This window comes from Talpa europaea (genome assembly GCF_964194135.1).
Source record: "Talpa europaea genome assembly, chromosome: 4".
NCBI classification, from domain to species: domain Eukaryota; kingdom Metazoa; phylum Chordata; class Mammalia; order Eulipotyphla; family Talpidae; genus Talpa; species Talpa europaea.
Window position 1 is genome coordinate 74,389,463 of NC_140070.1, and position 13,657 is coordinate 74,403,119.

General features: G+C 34.8%; 1 protein-coding gene across 1 annotated transcript in view; it reads right to left on the bottom strand.

Annotated features, from left to right (window-relative positions):
• ROBO1 (roundabout guidance receptor 1) overlaps positions 1-13,657 on the bottom strand; it is a gene marked incomplete at both ends in the record, with an annotated part of 751,012 nt that overhangs the window by 144,581 nt on the left and 592,774 nt on the right. The window contains one exon of the mRNA XM_084232634.1: positions 2,284-2,441. Within this exon, the coding sequence (XP_084088760.1) occupies positions 2,284-2,441 (158 nt within the window). The remainder of the gene's footprint in view (positions 1-2,283; positions 2,442-13,657) is intronic.

Genomic DNA, 13,657 nt, shown 5'->3' on the forward strand with positions numbered 1-13,657 from the left:
TTAGCAAATCGTATTCTCTATTTCTTCACAGTAGATCCAGAATCTAGGCCCTTCTCACTCTTTCTGCCTTTAATAACTGGTCCAAACCACTATCTCCCTCCTGCCTGAGTCACTGCATGAGATCCTAACTAGTCACCCTATTTCTGCCATTATTATCTTCAATGTGTTCCTAAGACAGCAGAGGTTTCTGCTGAGAAATTTGTGATGCTTTACAGATCGCTCAGAGGAAATGTTTGACTACTGACAAGGTATACAAGGCCCTACAGTCAGTTCATATTATCAACTGCTGCCCCCACAACCACACCCCCAACCCACTACCTTCCCTTGTTCACTTATCAGAACTCACACTGACCAGTTTTTTGAATGTTTTAGGTACATCCCATCTTAGGGTCTTTATATTTATTTGTTTTGTCTTCTTAGGACACTTTACCCAGAAATATCTGTAATTCCTTCCACCGAATCTTACAGGTTTTTTGGAAATACTCTTTTGGGCACCCTACTTAAAATTGGAATTCTACCCCAGACATAATTAATCATGTATACTTTACCATTTATATGCCTTGTTAAAGAGGCTAACACATTATATGTTATACTATCTAATTTGTTTTTATCTGTATACTCACAAAATATAACTCCAGAAGGGCACTCACTGATTCCTATTAGTATTTTTTTTAAAGTTTATTCATGCATACAAGAACTGGGGTACAGACCAGATGTGTGGAAGGGTGAGAGGATTCACCAAAGACAGAGCAGGGAACAGAACAGGCAGAGTGACTGAAATACACTCTTGAGGGGAGCAGCAGGCAAGACAGGAGAGGTCCGCTGAGCCATGTGCGTATCTTGCTGGCCGACTGGGATTGAACCCACGCTTGTAGAGGATGCAGACAGCTTCACAGTGCTGTGCTCAACTGCCTGTGCCACCAGGGGAGGCCCTGATTTCTATTAATATTTTATGCTGTGAATGCTGAGAATACTATGTTAGTTTGTATTAAACACAAATAGGTAATCAGGAAAAACATGAGGAAGGAGAAGGATAATAATGGTTTCAATGTGTTTGAATCATCAGAAAAGTCTGAATTATGGAAATGATCATTACGTGTCTTAATATATTTTTAAGGAAAAATATCTTAATTGAGCCTAACTCTAAAAGGAATTTATTTTTACTAACAAGAGAAGAATTTGTTTCTATATGTTCTAATCTCCTGTATTCTTTACTCCATTTCCTAAAACGAAGACTTACAAATTGAGTTTGCTTTGTAACTTTTCAGCATCTCTTAAAAGTAGAGGTAGGTCATGTTCACCTGAAATTCTCAAATTATAAAATTCCTTTGAGAGACTTAATCTAACTCAAATCAGTGCAGGAAAATGCTTGATTTTTCTTTCAAGTTTCCTAAAACCTTATCTACCATGATCTCCTCAACTTTTTTCACTATTTAATTTCCAAGCTAATCTGCTAACAGGCTATTCAGAAACAGTAAAAGTAACTATTAGGATCCCATGATCTGTGTTTTAACTTTGTCCCTCCACAACATTAGCAGCAGCCTTTTCTTATGCAGTCTCCTGGGGAACTTTAAATCTCTGCCAATGAATTGACAACAGGCAGAGTGTGTGCAGAGCAAGGGAAACTGGAAGAGGAAATACTGTATTTTAGGTACTTCTGCAAACACAGCATGAGATAGACAATTCAAGGACGTCACACAGAATTAAGGATATCAGGAAGAAAATGCATCATTACTTACTAAGGTAGTATATACTTTTCTACTTGTATAACAAGAAAAATTTGAAATTCAGTAATCTAGTCAAATTAATTTGGGAATGAGGTAAATAAATTATAATCATCCAGAATGGAATTTTATTTTTCAGAAACATATCCTTTAGAACGGAAAAAAAATTAAAAAGAACAATAAGAAATCCTAAATTTTATGAGGTTTTCTGGAAACATACTATACTACTGATTTTTGTTTTTTTGACAAACAAACAAGTTTTACTGTTACACTAGAAATATGATATGCCCTGAGTTATAATAATTAAGTGAACATGAAAGTGCTAATTTGAAGACATTAACATAATAATTAAAGCTTTCTTTACTGATCCCCAAACTGAACAATGTACATTTTCTTCAGTTACTTTCATGGCAATACAGGAACAATTGAAACATATTTACTAGAAAAGAACAGTTGAAGCTGGGAGATAAAATAACTCATTATGTAGACGAACCTACTTTCCTTTTCCTTTTTCTTTGCAGCTCTCTATATATTCCCCGCTGCTGAAATAAATACTCACAGTTATTCTCTCGTCTTTATCATCCAGTGGAGAGCCATCTTTCTTCCATGAAATGGTGGGTTCAGGATGGCCTCGTGGAGGCTGGCATTCCATCACTGCAGGTTCCCCCACTGCTACCATGACGTCAGAAGGATTTTGTCTAAAGTCATCCCGGAGAACTGCAGAAACAAGATTACATTGTTACATTCAACACTGATACAGTCCTTACCTCTGAGCATCAGCAAAAGAGACATTTAATATAAATGACTTCTAATAGCTCCCTCAAAACATCTGGGAGAATCTATATCTACTTACACACATAAGCAATTTTATAAATATATCTGGCCTTAAACATGCAGCAGGTATGATATGATATTCTTCATAGACTGGTGGGCAAGTATTATTTTGTCACTTAGTGCCCTCACAGTACGTATTTGGCTTATCTTAATCTTGGATTTCTTTTCTGCCTACTGCCTACATTTTTATCGACGTGACAGTAAATAAAACAATCATCCCTTACTTACATGGCACATGGAGATGATGCTTTCTCTCATTAAACTAATTACATGCACATACAAACAAAACTATTAAAAGTAAAAACAATCCTCTAAACATGCATTTAATTATGTGATATTTTGAATTAAAGTATAGAATTTATAAGTCATACTTTAAATTTGCTCATTATAAATCTTTAGACATATTTGCAAAGCAACTACATTCAAAATCTGCATTTTTCCAAGATCGCTGAATAGGGGAGAGTGTTAGAAGGCACCACTAAGCACAGAACTGCTAGCAACAATGTTACCTTGCATATTCTAATATATTTTTTGTCTTCTGTTTGTACATATTATTTAATTAAATACTTAAACCTATTCAGGGTGAGAGATATTACTAATTCCACTTATGATAATAGCCCTATTTTTTTAGAGGGGAAACAATTCATTTCTGCAATGTCTACTAGACACCAATATAATATTAACATACTATAGCATACTATTTATATAAAACAATTTACTTTCAAACTGTTGCAATAAAATGTGGAAAAGAAGATGAATCTGTATTTTAAAATTAGTTCATACTATAAACATAATAAAAAATGCTTCATGTCCCTTGTTATAAGAGAAATACAAATTAAAAACACACTGAGATAGCACTTCACTCCTGTGAGAATGGTCCATATAAAAAGAACAGAATTAACAAACACTGTTGAGGTTGCAGTGAAAACGGAACTCTTATCCACTGTTGGTAGGAAGGCAAGCTGCTATAGTCTCTGTGTAAAACAGTATGGAGATTTCTTAAGGAAATAAAAATGGAAATTCCATTTGACCAAGCAATAGTGCTATTGGGTATTTATCCAAATAACATGAAAAATCTAATATGAAAGGATTTGACAATACCTATGAATACAATTGCCAAAATATTGAATCAACCCAACAGCCTTTCCACAGATTAATGTATAGGGGGCTTCCCTGGTGGCCCAGAGATTACGTCTCAGAGCTATCACCCCTATGGCCTGAGTTCATCCCTGATCAAGGAGCTAACCCACACTGGTGTAGTAAGACCTCTCCTGTCTCACCCACTGATCCCACAGCAGTGTATTTCAGTAAATCCACCAGTTCTGCTCCCCACTCTATTTCTGGTAAATCTTCCCACCCCAATACTTCTATGTAAAAAATAAAATAAAATAAAATAAAACAAAAAGCAGATGAATGGATAGAGAAACTGTGGAACATACAATCCATGGAATATTACACAGCTGTGAAAAAAGATGAGATTGTGTCCTTTGGGACAAAAATGATGGATTTTGAATTAAATATGTTAAGTGAAATCAGTCAAAATATGAAAGATAGATTTCAGATAGTCTCGCTCATCTGTGGAATATAAATAGCCAGTAAAGAATTATACACAAATAATTAAAGAAATAAAAATTTGACTTCACCAAAAAGAACATAATGGTTACCAGAGGGAAAAGCGGAGAGTGGAGAGTGGAAGGAAGGAATGGGTGAGAGAGGGAGGTGGGTTATGGGCAAGGGTGGTTTATGCAGGGGATAGAAAAAAAAGCATGTGTGTGTGTGTGTGTGTGTGTGTGTGTGTGTGTAGAGAGAGAGAGAGAGAAAGAGAGAGAGAGAAATGTAAACTTTGCTGAACTAAAACTATAGCTTCTATTGCCACATAACAAAAAATCAGAGTATGAGAACTTTTACTATTTATTAAATGTGCTACTTATAAATACCACAAATGAAATAAAAGGTTTATATAGAGAAAAATAAATAAACTGACCTTAAAAATAGTATATGCTTTTGAGGGATCACATTGTCAATTTATAATAGCACCTCTGAAAAATTTTAACACCCATGAAACACACAAAAGTGAAATATTTTTTAAAATAAATAATTTGCACAACTTTCTACTGGGTGAGCTTAAAATCATCTTGGTAATACTACAACTTATTTAGAAATTGACATAATATCTTTCTCAAAAATATCAAAGGTCTAAGTCAGATAAATAGGTTTTTTTACCCCCATTTACTATGCTATTTGGACTTTTATTGTATATAACGAAAAGCTAACAAAATGTAATCCATTAAAGATTGTTGCTTAGATAATGTTCATGTAATTATTTTTGCAGCTGTAAAGCATAAAATTCTAGTATTGCCTATGGCTACACTCAACTCTGCATAAAGTTATGAATCTGAGATTTTGTTCTCTTTTACTAAAGCAACTTTTTCCCATATACTTGTCCTGTACATTTCTTTTTGGGGCAAACAGTATCTGTCACATTAAAAATTACATAAACTTTTAGCTAAATTATCTAATTTTCTTAATTCTTGTGTATATTTAAGTAATTAAAGTTAAAATTGAATTCAAATGATTGGCAGCATCTTGGCACAAAAACAAGTGGTAACTGTAAGTATCCTCAACTACAATTTTTTTTTTAAAAAATACATTTTTCTCCTTTCACATCCCTATTAATCAAAATGCATATTTTCAAATGTTTCTTGACTTCAGCAGTATTAAATTCTAAAATTCACAGCTAACGTCTCAAAAAGGTTTAGTATTAGGAAAAGAGCACCTAACATATATAAATAATCCAAGTAAACATCACCTACAAAGTTATCGAACAAACCACATTTCATCCTAATATCCTAACAATATTATATTTTTCCATATATGTGTTGTTTTTTGATGATTTTGATGATGTTGTTGTTTTCCATATATGTTATTTGTTACATAAAATTTGGCTAAACACGTCACTCTTTGTGACTCTATATTAGAGAAAACATAAGCTTCATTAAATCTTTGAATCTTCTAGAAGATTTTTACCTTAAAAGAATGATTAAGATTTAGTCTTTAAAAGCTTTAAACAAAACAAACGTCTTTCTGAAAATCTATGTTTTAATACAATTCTCAAAATAAGTAAACATGTTTTCACCAATGTTGAAAAGATAGTAAAATTATATATACATACACACATTTTATACACACATATATAAATATAATTAAACTGAAACTGTTTCAAGTATTATGTAGACTGATATTTGTAACATACTCTTTAAGTGTGGGAAATTTTAGACTTGAGTGAAGTACAAAATTATAAAACCAGGTGGGTGTCTTTGACAACATCTAATCCACCTCATAAATAGAGGCAACTTAGTTCCCAGAAGCTGTCACTAGAATGTGTTATTTGTCAGGAAGAGACCAGAAGAAAACAGATATTCCAGTTCCCAATACAGTGCTTTTGCTTTCTTCTTCTTTAACCACATCATCTTTTTAGTGTGAAATTCAATTTTCCTATCTAATCAATTGTATTTCCAACAAATCAACTCCATTATTGCACAAGACTTGATTTACCAGTGCTTGCATATCCAGGTACTGCAGGTTTACAACTACCCAATTTTGGTAAGGTTCAAGGCCCTCCTAACATTATTTTTGTTCTCTAATCATGGAGTAATTATTTGTGAACTACTGCATCTTCAACATCAACCTCAGAAGCTCAGTGCACTTATGGACCTGAGAGGTGTGTCCTCCAAGATCTTTGACTTAAAAATTAATAATCTAAGGGCCTCCCTGGTGGCGCAGGTGGTTGAGCGCCACACTGTGAAGCTGTCCGCAGCCTCTGCAGCGCGGGTTCGATCCCACACAGTGCCGGCTAGAATCCCACATGGTGAAGCAGACCTCTCCTGTCTCGCCCACTGCTCCCCTTAGCAGCGTATTTCATCAGTCTGCCTGTTCTGTTCCCTGCTCTGTCTCTGGTGAATCCTCTCACCCTCCCGCGCATCTGGCCTGAACCCCGGTTCTTGCATAAAAATAAATAAATCTTTAAAAAAATTAAAAAAATAAAAATTAATAATCTAAGTCTCTCTGGAAGAAAGGAGTATGTTACATACATAGCAATAACAATAATGACAGTTAATATTACAAATGTAATAATAATAATGGCACTAATGACTGACATTTATTGAACATTTGCTATATAAGGGCAAATATCAATTCATAACCAGGTTGTGATAAAATTAATTTTTTCATTTCATTTTGAAAGAGGGATTCATAAGGAGTAAGCAGCGAAGCAAGAATACAAATGTCAGTCCACTAATGACTCTTCTCTATCAACTTGACTGTCTATCTGGTTTTATCTTTACACAGTGCTCATAATTCATTACAGATAGCTATCATGATATGATTAATATTCAGGCTCCTCCACTGGACAGAAGTTGAGTGAGAACATTCCCTCCAGAAAATCAACTTGCTATCATTGACTACTTTCTGTACTCTAGATTATTCTTAGATTTTTTTTCTCTCATGTTTGGAGGAGGCAACTTAATACTTTCAGTGGCATGTTGTGAATTAGGATTCATCATTCAGATCACATATGTCTTGCTTACTCTTATCAATGATTCTTTATTCATTTTTATTTGTGCAGACTGAAAATTTAGCATGATATGTATTTTAATTAAATATGGGTATCTTAATTAGAAGTAGGTATCTTGGGGGAAAACAGAATGAAGTAATATGCAGTCTTGGGATTTTTTTTTTCTACTTACAAGGCTTCTGAGTCAATGAAACCTTGTAGCAAATAGTAGAAAGCTGCTTACTGGGGAAAGAAAAAAAAATCAATGAAGACTTTCAAAATTAGGATATATTAGAGGCAAAAAATGAGGAAATATATTCACAAAGACCATTTTATAAATGCTCAGTAACATGTCTGTTAAAACATACTTACTTAGTCTTTAATTTTGAGTAGAGAACATGTTAGTCATTTCTATGACACTTAATAGTTTTTATATAAATTCCCATACATTTAAATGAGATATATGAGATATATAAATGAGAAATAAATAGTATATAATTTACACATCCTGTCTGACGTAGAACTTATGCAAAAAATGTTCATGGCTGTCAAGAAGTAACATTAACCATCACCTTGTTAGGAAATGGTAATGCAATGAGGGTTTTTGAAAGTTATTTTGTATTAAGATAAATGTTTGGGAAGCTAGATAAGAAGTACCATAAAGGCTTTTATAATTATTTGCATTCCTACTTTTTAAGCTCATATCTGGGAGGCAAATGTGTTCAAACTCTAAAAATTCTTTAAAAGAATAATAATTCCAAACATGCAACAAGAATTAATGTACAGAGATTCTTCACCCACTGAAGAGGAAAACTAAAATTATATCATGTAAAATAATATCCTATGAAGTATTAGCCATCTTATATCATCATCTTCTAAGATTAAGGAATCTGATTTTTTAAATGATGCTTGCAAGTACCAACTCTGTGTCAAGTTATGACTTAATCATGACTGTTTCCTAAAGCTTGCATATTTACATTTTAAAATTTGACATGAATGTTCTTCAATAATTATGTCATCTACTTGAGCTTTTTTATAGCATATAACTTTATTTTTAAACCCCAAATTATACTTTGGTTTAGATCTTGGAAGACAATATGCTGACTAAAGCACTTATTTTCTCAACAACTAGAACTTTTGAAGACTGCACAAGCCTCTTATGCTCTACCAGAGGAAAGCAGTCCCCTAGGCCTCCACAAAATCAAACAAACAGAAAAAAACCTTGTATATTCTGAATAAGTTATATAGTGTGGACAGATGTTAAACATCACTCCTCAACTAACAATGAATTTAGGGAACTGCAAACAGATGTAGAAACTATTACTGGAATAATATTTATTTGTACATTTTATTTATTTGTACATTTTATGTTCATTGAGGTACAACAGGTTTACACTTTTGTATCTGCTCTAGGGATTATAGGTTCAAGTCTCTACACATTCATATTTTCACACCCTGTCCACAACCAGCACCTCAATAATCCATTACCATATGCCATTGTTGTTTTGTTTTTTTTTAAAGATTATTTATTTATACAAGCACTGGGTACAGGCCAGATGTACGGGAGGGTGAGAAGATTCACCAGAGCCAGAGTGGGGAACAGAACAGGCAGACTGATGAGATACACTGCTGAGGGGAGCAGCGGGTGCAGCAGGAGAGGTCTGTCGTGCTATGTGGGATCCCTCGAACCATTGCTGCAGAAGCTGCGGGCAGTTTCACAGCCCAGCACTCAGCCGCTGCGCCACCAGGGGAGGCCCTGTTGGTTTGTTTTTAAGACAGTGTATGCAGGAGGAGGAACAAGCTTACTTAAACAGTTGCATGCTTCCATTTCTATTGGGCTCCAGCAATGGGGATACTCCACCCTGATCTTTTCATAGTTAGAATTACTTCCATATTTGCTCCAAGTTTAAACTACATTCCCACTTTTCAGAAATAAGGGTATCATAACACTTCCTATGAAAACTCTCCATGGCTTCCTGCATGTTTCATGGTATAATTATTTCACATCAGGAATCAACAAATGTATGCCATACTACCTATTGTTTATTACTGTGGTACTTAGTGATCAAGACAAACAAAAGTTACATTTAGCACAGATTTAAGTTAAAAATATGTTGTTTATACCAGAGAAAGGTATACATCAATGAAGACCAACATCTAAGTAGTCAAAATTCAACAGACTTGATATCTGGCAGATCACTGAAATAATGTACTGTCCAACTTGTTAAGTTGCTAAAATCATTTGTTCTTTTTTAAAAATAGCAGTAGCTTATTAAACATTTGTTTTTTATATATCTTAAACTAAACTATAAATTAAGTGAATTTATTAATGAAAAATACACATTTGTAAAACACCATTTTATATAATAGCATTTGTGTTTACTTAGGAATCAAAAGCCAGAAGTCAGGAATTTCAGAATCGTAACACACATCCTCTTACTATGTTGTGATTTTAATAGGTATATTTACAACGATTCAGTTATTTCCATACAAAACAAGAGTTTTACACCCTATCTTGCTAGGGTTATTATATAGACTAATTATTTAGTGTTTGTACAGGACTTGCCATTTATATGCTGTATTACATCTGCAAAAAAGTATTACTATTAGTCACTATGTAAGGTATTGCCAAATTTCTCAGCTGCCAGTACAAATGGAAAAGAAGACAAAGAATGCCATTGATGAAGGTTTGTAAGTGCCAGAGCAAAAGTCTCACTCAGAAGTAAGCCTGGCAGGGTTAACAAAACACAGACAAAATGAGGCCATCTGAGCCAATGGACCCTGATTAGGGCAAGATGTGTTCATTCTTTCATAAAATCCAAATTTTTGTTTAACACCCTTTACTGAAAGAGTCCTTGATTTAAGGAATATACTTATGTATTCATTGTCTGACTCTGTGTATTTGGGAGTCAGTTCCATGAATACCAGGGAATTGGTCTTTATTACCTTTATTTCTCCAGTGCCCAGAACAATGGGCAGAAAACAGCAGACATTCAGTAAATAGTTCAAATTAGCTGCATAAAGTATTATGTAAAATATTTCTGTGCACCAAATATCACATAGTAACGGAATGAAAATTGGCGTGCATCCCCACGCTCCTGGTTGCCAGGTATAGTGGATAGACAAACAGCATTCAAATAAGCATGCATATGAATATGCAGGGTTAACTGTAATAGATGTATGAAGGTAAAGGGTAGCACACCAAGTTAGAGACTGATAAGAAAGAACCTTTAGTTTGGAAGTGAGAGAACACTGAGAAAGCAAGGGTTAAGTAGAGGCCTGAAAAATGAGTGAAAATTATCCTGGTTGAGTGTACTACAGGCAGAAGAAATAATCTAGGTTGAAGAAAAATCTTGGTTCAGTTAATGAACTTTAAAATATTTGGACCTAGTGGGTGGGGTGGGTTAATGATGAGGTAGGTAACATCAGGCCAGCAGGAGGCAGGATTTAGATTTGCTCTACTCAGTAGCCTTGGTAAAGGGTCAGCTTTTATTTTATTTTTTAAAGATTTATTTATTCACACAAGAACTGGGGTACAGGCCAGGGGCAAGGGAGGATGAGAGAATTCACCAGAGACAGGGCAGGGAACAGAACAGGCAGATGGACCAAAAACACTGCTGAGGGGAGCAGCAGGCGAGACAGGAGAGGACTGCCACACCATGTGGGTATCTCCCTGGCCTACTGGGAACCAACCCCACGCTGCAGAGGCTGCAGACAGGTAGTTCACAGTGCTGCGCTCAAACCGCTGCGCCATCGGGTAGGCCCTCAGCTTTTATTTTAATTTCACAGGATAACTCTTCAATGGCTTTCAGAGTTGTCTCCTGATGGAAATACCATTTATATACTCATGCTCTGTGAATGAAATAGAGGGGGAAATAGGGAGGAGAATGGCTAACCGATTGCTGTAGTTAAGAGAAATATACATGTAATATATACTACATATAAATATATGCTCTTATAATGACACTGGATTAGGTACAAAGGGAGTAGAATATAGGAATGGAGATGTACACTGGAGGTAAAAGTCAAAATGACATCTTTAGTGTTTGAAGTTGACAGAGAGAAAGACGTAAATATGATACCCAGGGCTTTTTTTGTGGGTTTTTTTTTTGTTGTTTTTTTTTGTGGGACCCTCGCCGGCAGCCGGCAGGGGAACAAACCAGCGCAGCAGAGGCTGCGGGCAGCCTCGCAGGCCAGTGATCAACCGCTGCGCCACTTGGGGGAGGCCCGATACCCAGGTTTTTTATTTGAGTAACTGAACATGCAATTTTTAAGGTGTAGGAAAATGGATAGATAATATATAAATAAATTTCTCTAAAGATGGAAAAGAAGATATAAGTTTACATAAGACAATATATAGATATATCTAGCTCATACAAAGGGATATATATATATATATATAGGATATATATGGATATATATGGCCATTTGGTATTCAACACAGGACTGATTTTAATTTTTACCTGTTTGGACCTTATATTATCATATTCCAAATCTCAATTTTTTTTAGTTTTTTTTTTTTTTAAACATCTTGTTTATTTTTTCATGATAGAGGATTTCTCCCCTCAGGTGTGGTCGCCATAATTTTCCCACCACCAAAGTGCCCACAGTCCACCACACTCCACTGTGCTCTTCTCTCCCATCCCTTCCTCTCCCATCCTGAGTCTCTCAAATCTATGTTCTGCTTTCAAGGGTCAGTTTTACAGTTTGTCTTTATATGATCATTTGTTTTGGTTTCTGTAAATTTCACATATAAGTGAAACCATTCAGCATTTATCTTTCTCCTTCTGGCTCACTTCACTGAGAATAATCCCTTCCAGTTCCATCCATGCTGCTGCAAATGGCATGGGATTATCTTTTTTATTGCTGAGTAGTATTCCATTATGTATATTTACCATATAACACATGATCAATTGTCTATATTGTAATTTATGTAATAACAAATGTTAATTTAATTGATACATATTTAAACTGACTGAAAAGCTAATATATTTTGATTACTTATAGGTATATATAGACATTCATGATTATATATGTGTATATGTGTGATCTATGTGACATATATGGCTGCTAATAACTGACATATTGTAATGATACCCAGTTAGGAGCAAATTATGGTATAAACCTTACTAGGTCATTTTGTTCAGAGAATAAAACAACTCAAAACTTTACAGGACATTTTTCAGGACTGCTATAAACTGAGTCTCATTTAATATTTATGTATAAGATAATCAATAGCATATTAAAATAAAATTCCCTGGGAGTATGCTGAATCACCAAATGCTTAAGGATTTATGATTCACTCATTTATTCTTCAATAAAAGTAGTACACATTGTTTTTAGGGGTGATGGCTGGAGAGAGAATTAGTTTCTGCTTTCATGGCACTAATTTCAGATTTTTTGGTCTTTTTCCTTTTCGTCATCAAATGCCTTATTCAGTTGGAACTTTAGATACAAATTTACTATGTACAGCAGATAAAGGGGATACTGACTGTCTAATTTTCCCTTCTGGAGTTGTCCTGAAGAAGAATGCAGGTCTAGGAGTTAAACTGACATATGAGTGGTTTGATACATTTCCCTAGCTCTTATAGATAGATGGTATGCAGCTATTCAGTGCTAAATTTGAGATTTTGACTTGGGTTCGGTTGATACTAGAACCTACACTTTCAGCACTAAATTTTATTGACTCCTTAAGAGAAAGATAATGAGACCTCTGTTTGTTTCCTGGGTGGTTTTTAAGAGAACTTTACTTTAGAGTCATTTCAAAATACATATAGCTTCCCCTGTCACAGTGAACTAAAATGTGGGGGGAGTTTTTCATTCTTTGCTCTTAAAATAGTATCTTAAAAGAGACCTACAGTACTGTAGCTTATAAAGTCATAACACTACATTATCTAAGCACAACCTCCCCTAGTTTCACCCCCATCCACAACCGCAAATAAGGATCCAAAGTAGTCAAATTGACTAGATCTTGAAACAATTATTTTCATAAAGACATATTTTTGAAGTGCCTGAGGAAGAAATGAGGATTTCTAAAATATTTTAATATTTGATAAGTAAAGGTGGCTGTGAACACACACACACATACAGAGTTACTGCAAGAGCTCTAACAGAACAGGACTAAAGGTGTTTTCATCTTTTATGGGGAGTCTAACGGTAACAGTCTCAAGGGGAAAAAAAATTCCTCAGTTTTAAATGATCCTGCTAAAAACCTCCCTGGTAATTGGGAAGACCCAGAGAAAATAGCTATTGGGTAAAAAAAAAAAAAAAAAAAACCTATTCTCACTAATGTATCTTTGTGCAGCTTAATTAAAATTGCCAATTATATCTTGTCCCTCCCACCCTCACCCAAAAGGAATATTTAAGTGATAGAGGAAAAACTAACTGTAAATAGCTCACACACAGACACATCCTCTATACAAAAGGGTCTTTAATTGGTGACAACTGTCCTAAATCACTGTTACTATTTCCCAATGTAGTAACTTTCAGATCTGTTCATTCCTTGTATCATTCCCTATCACAGGCCGTCTGGGGCTTCAGAATAATA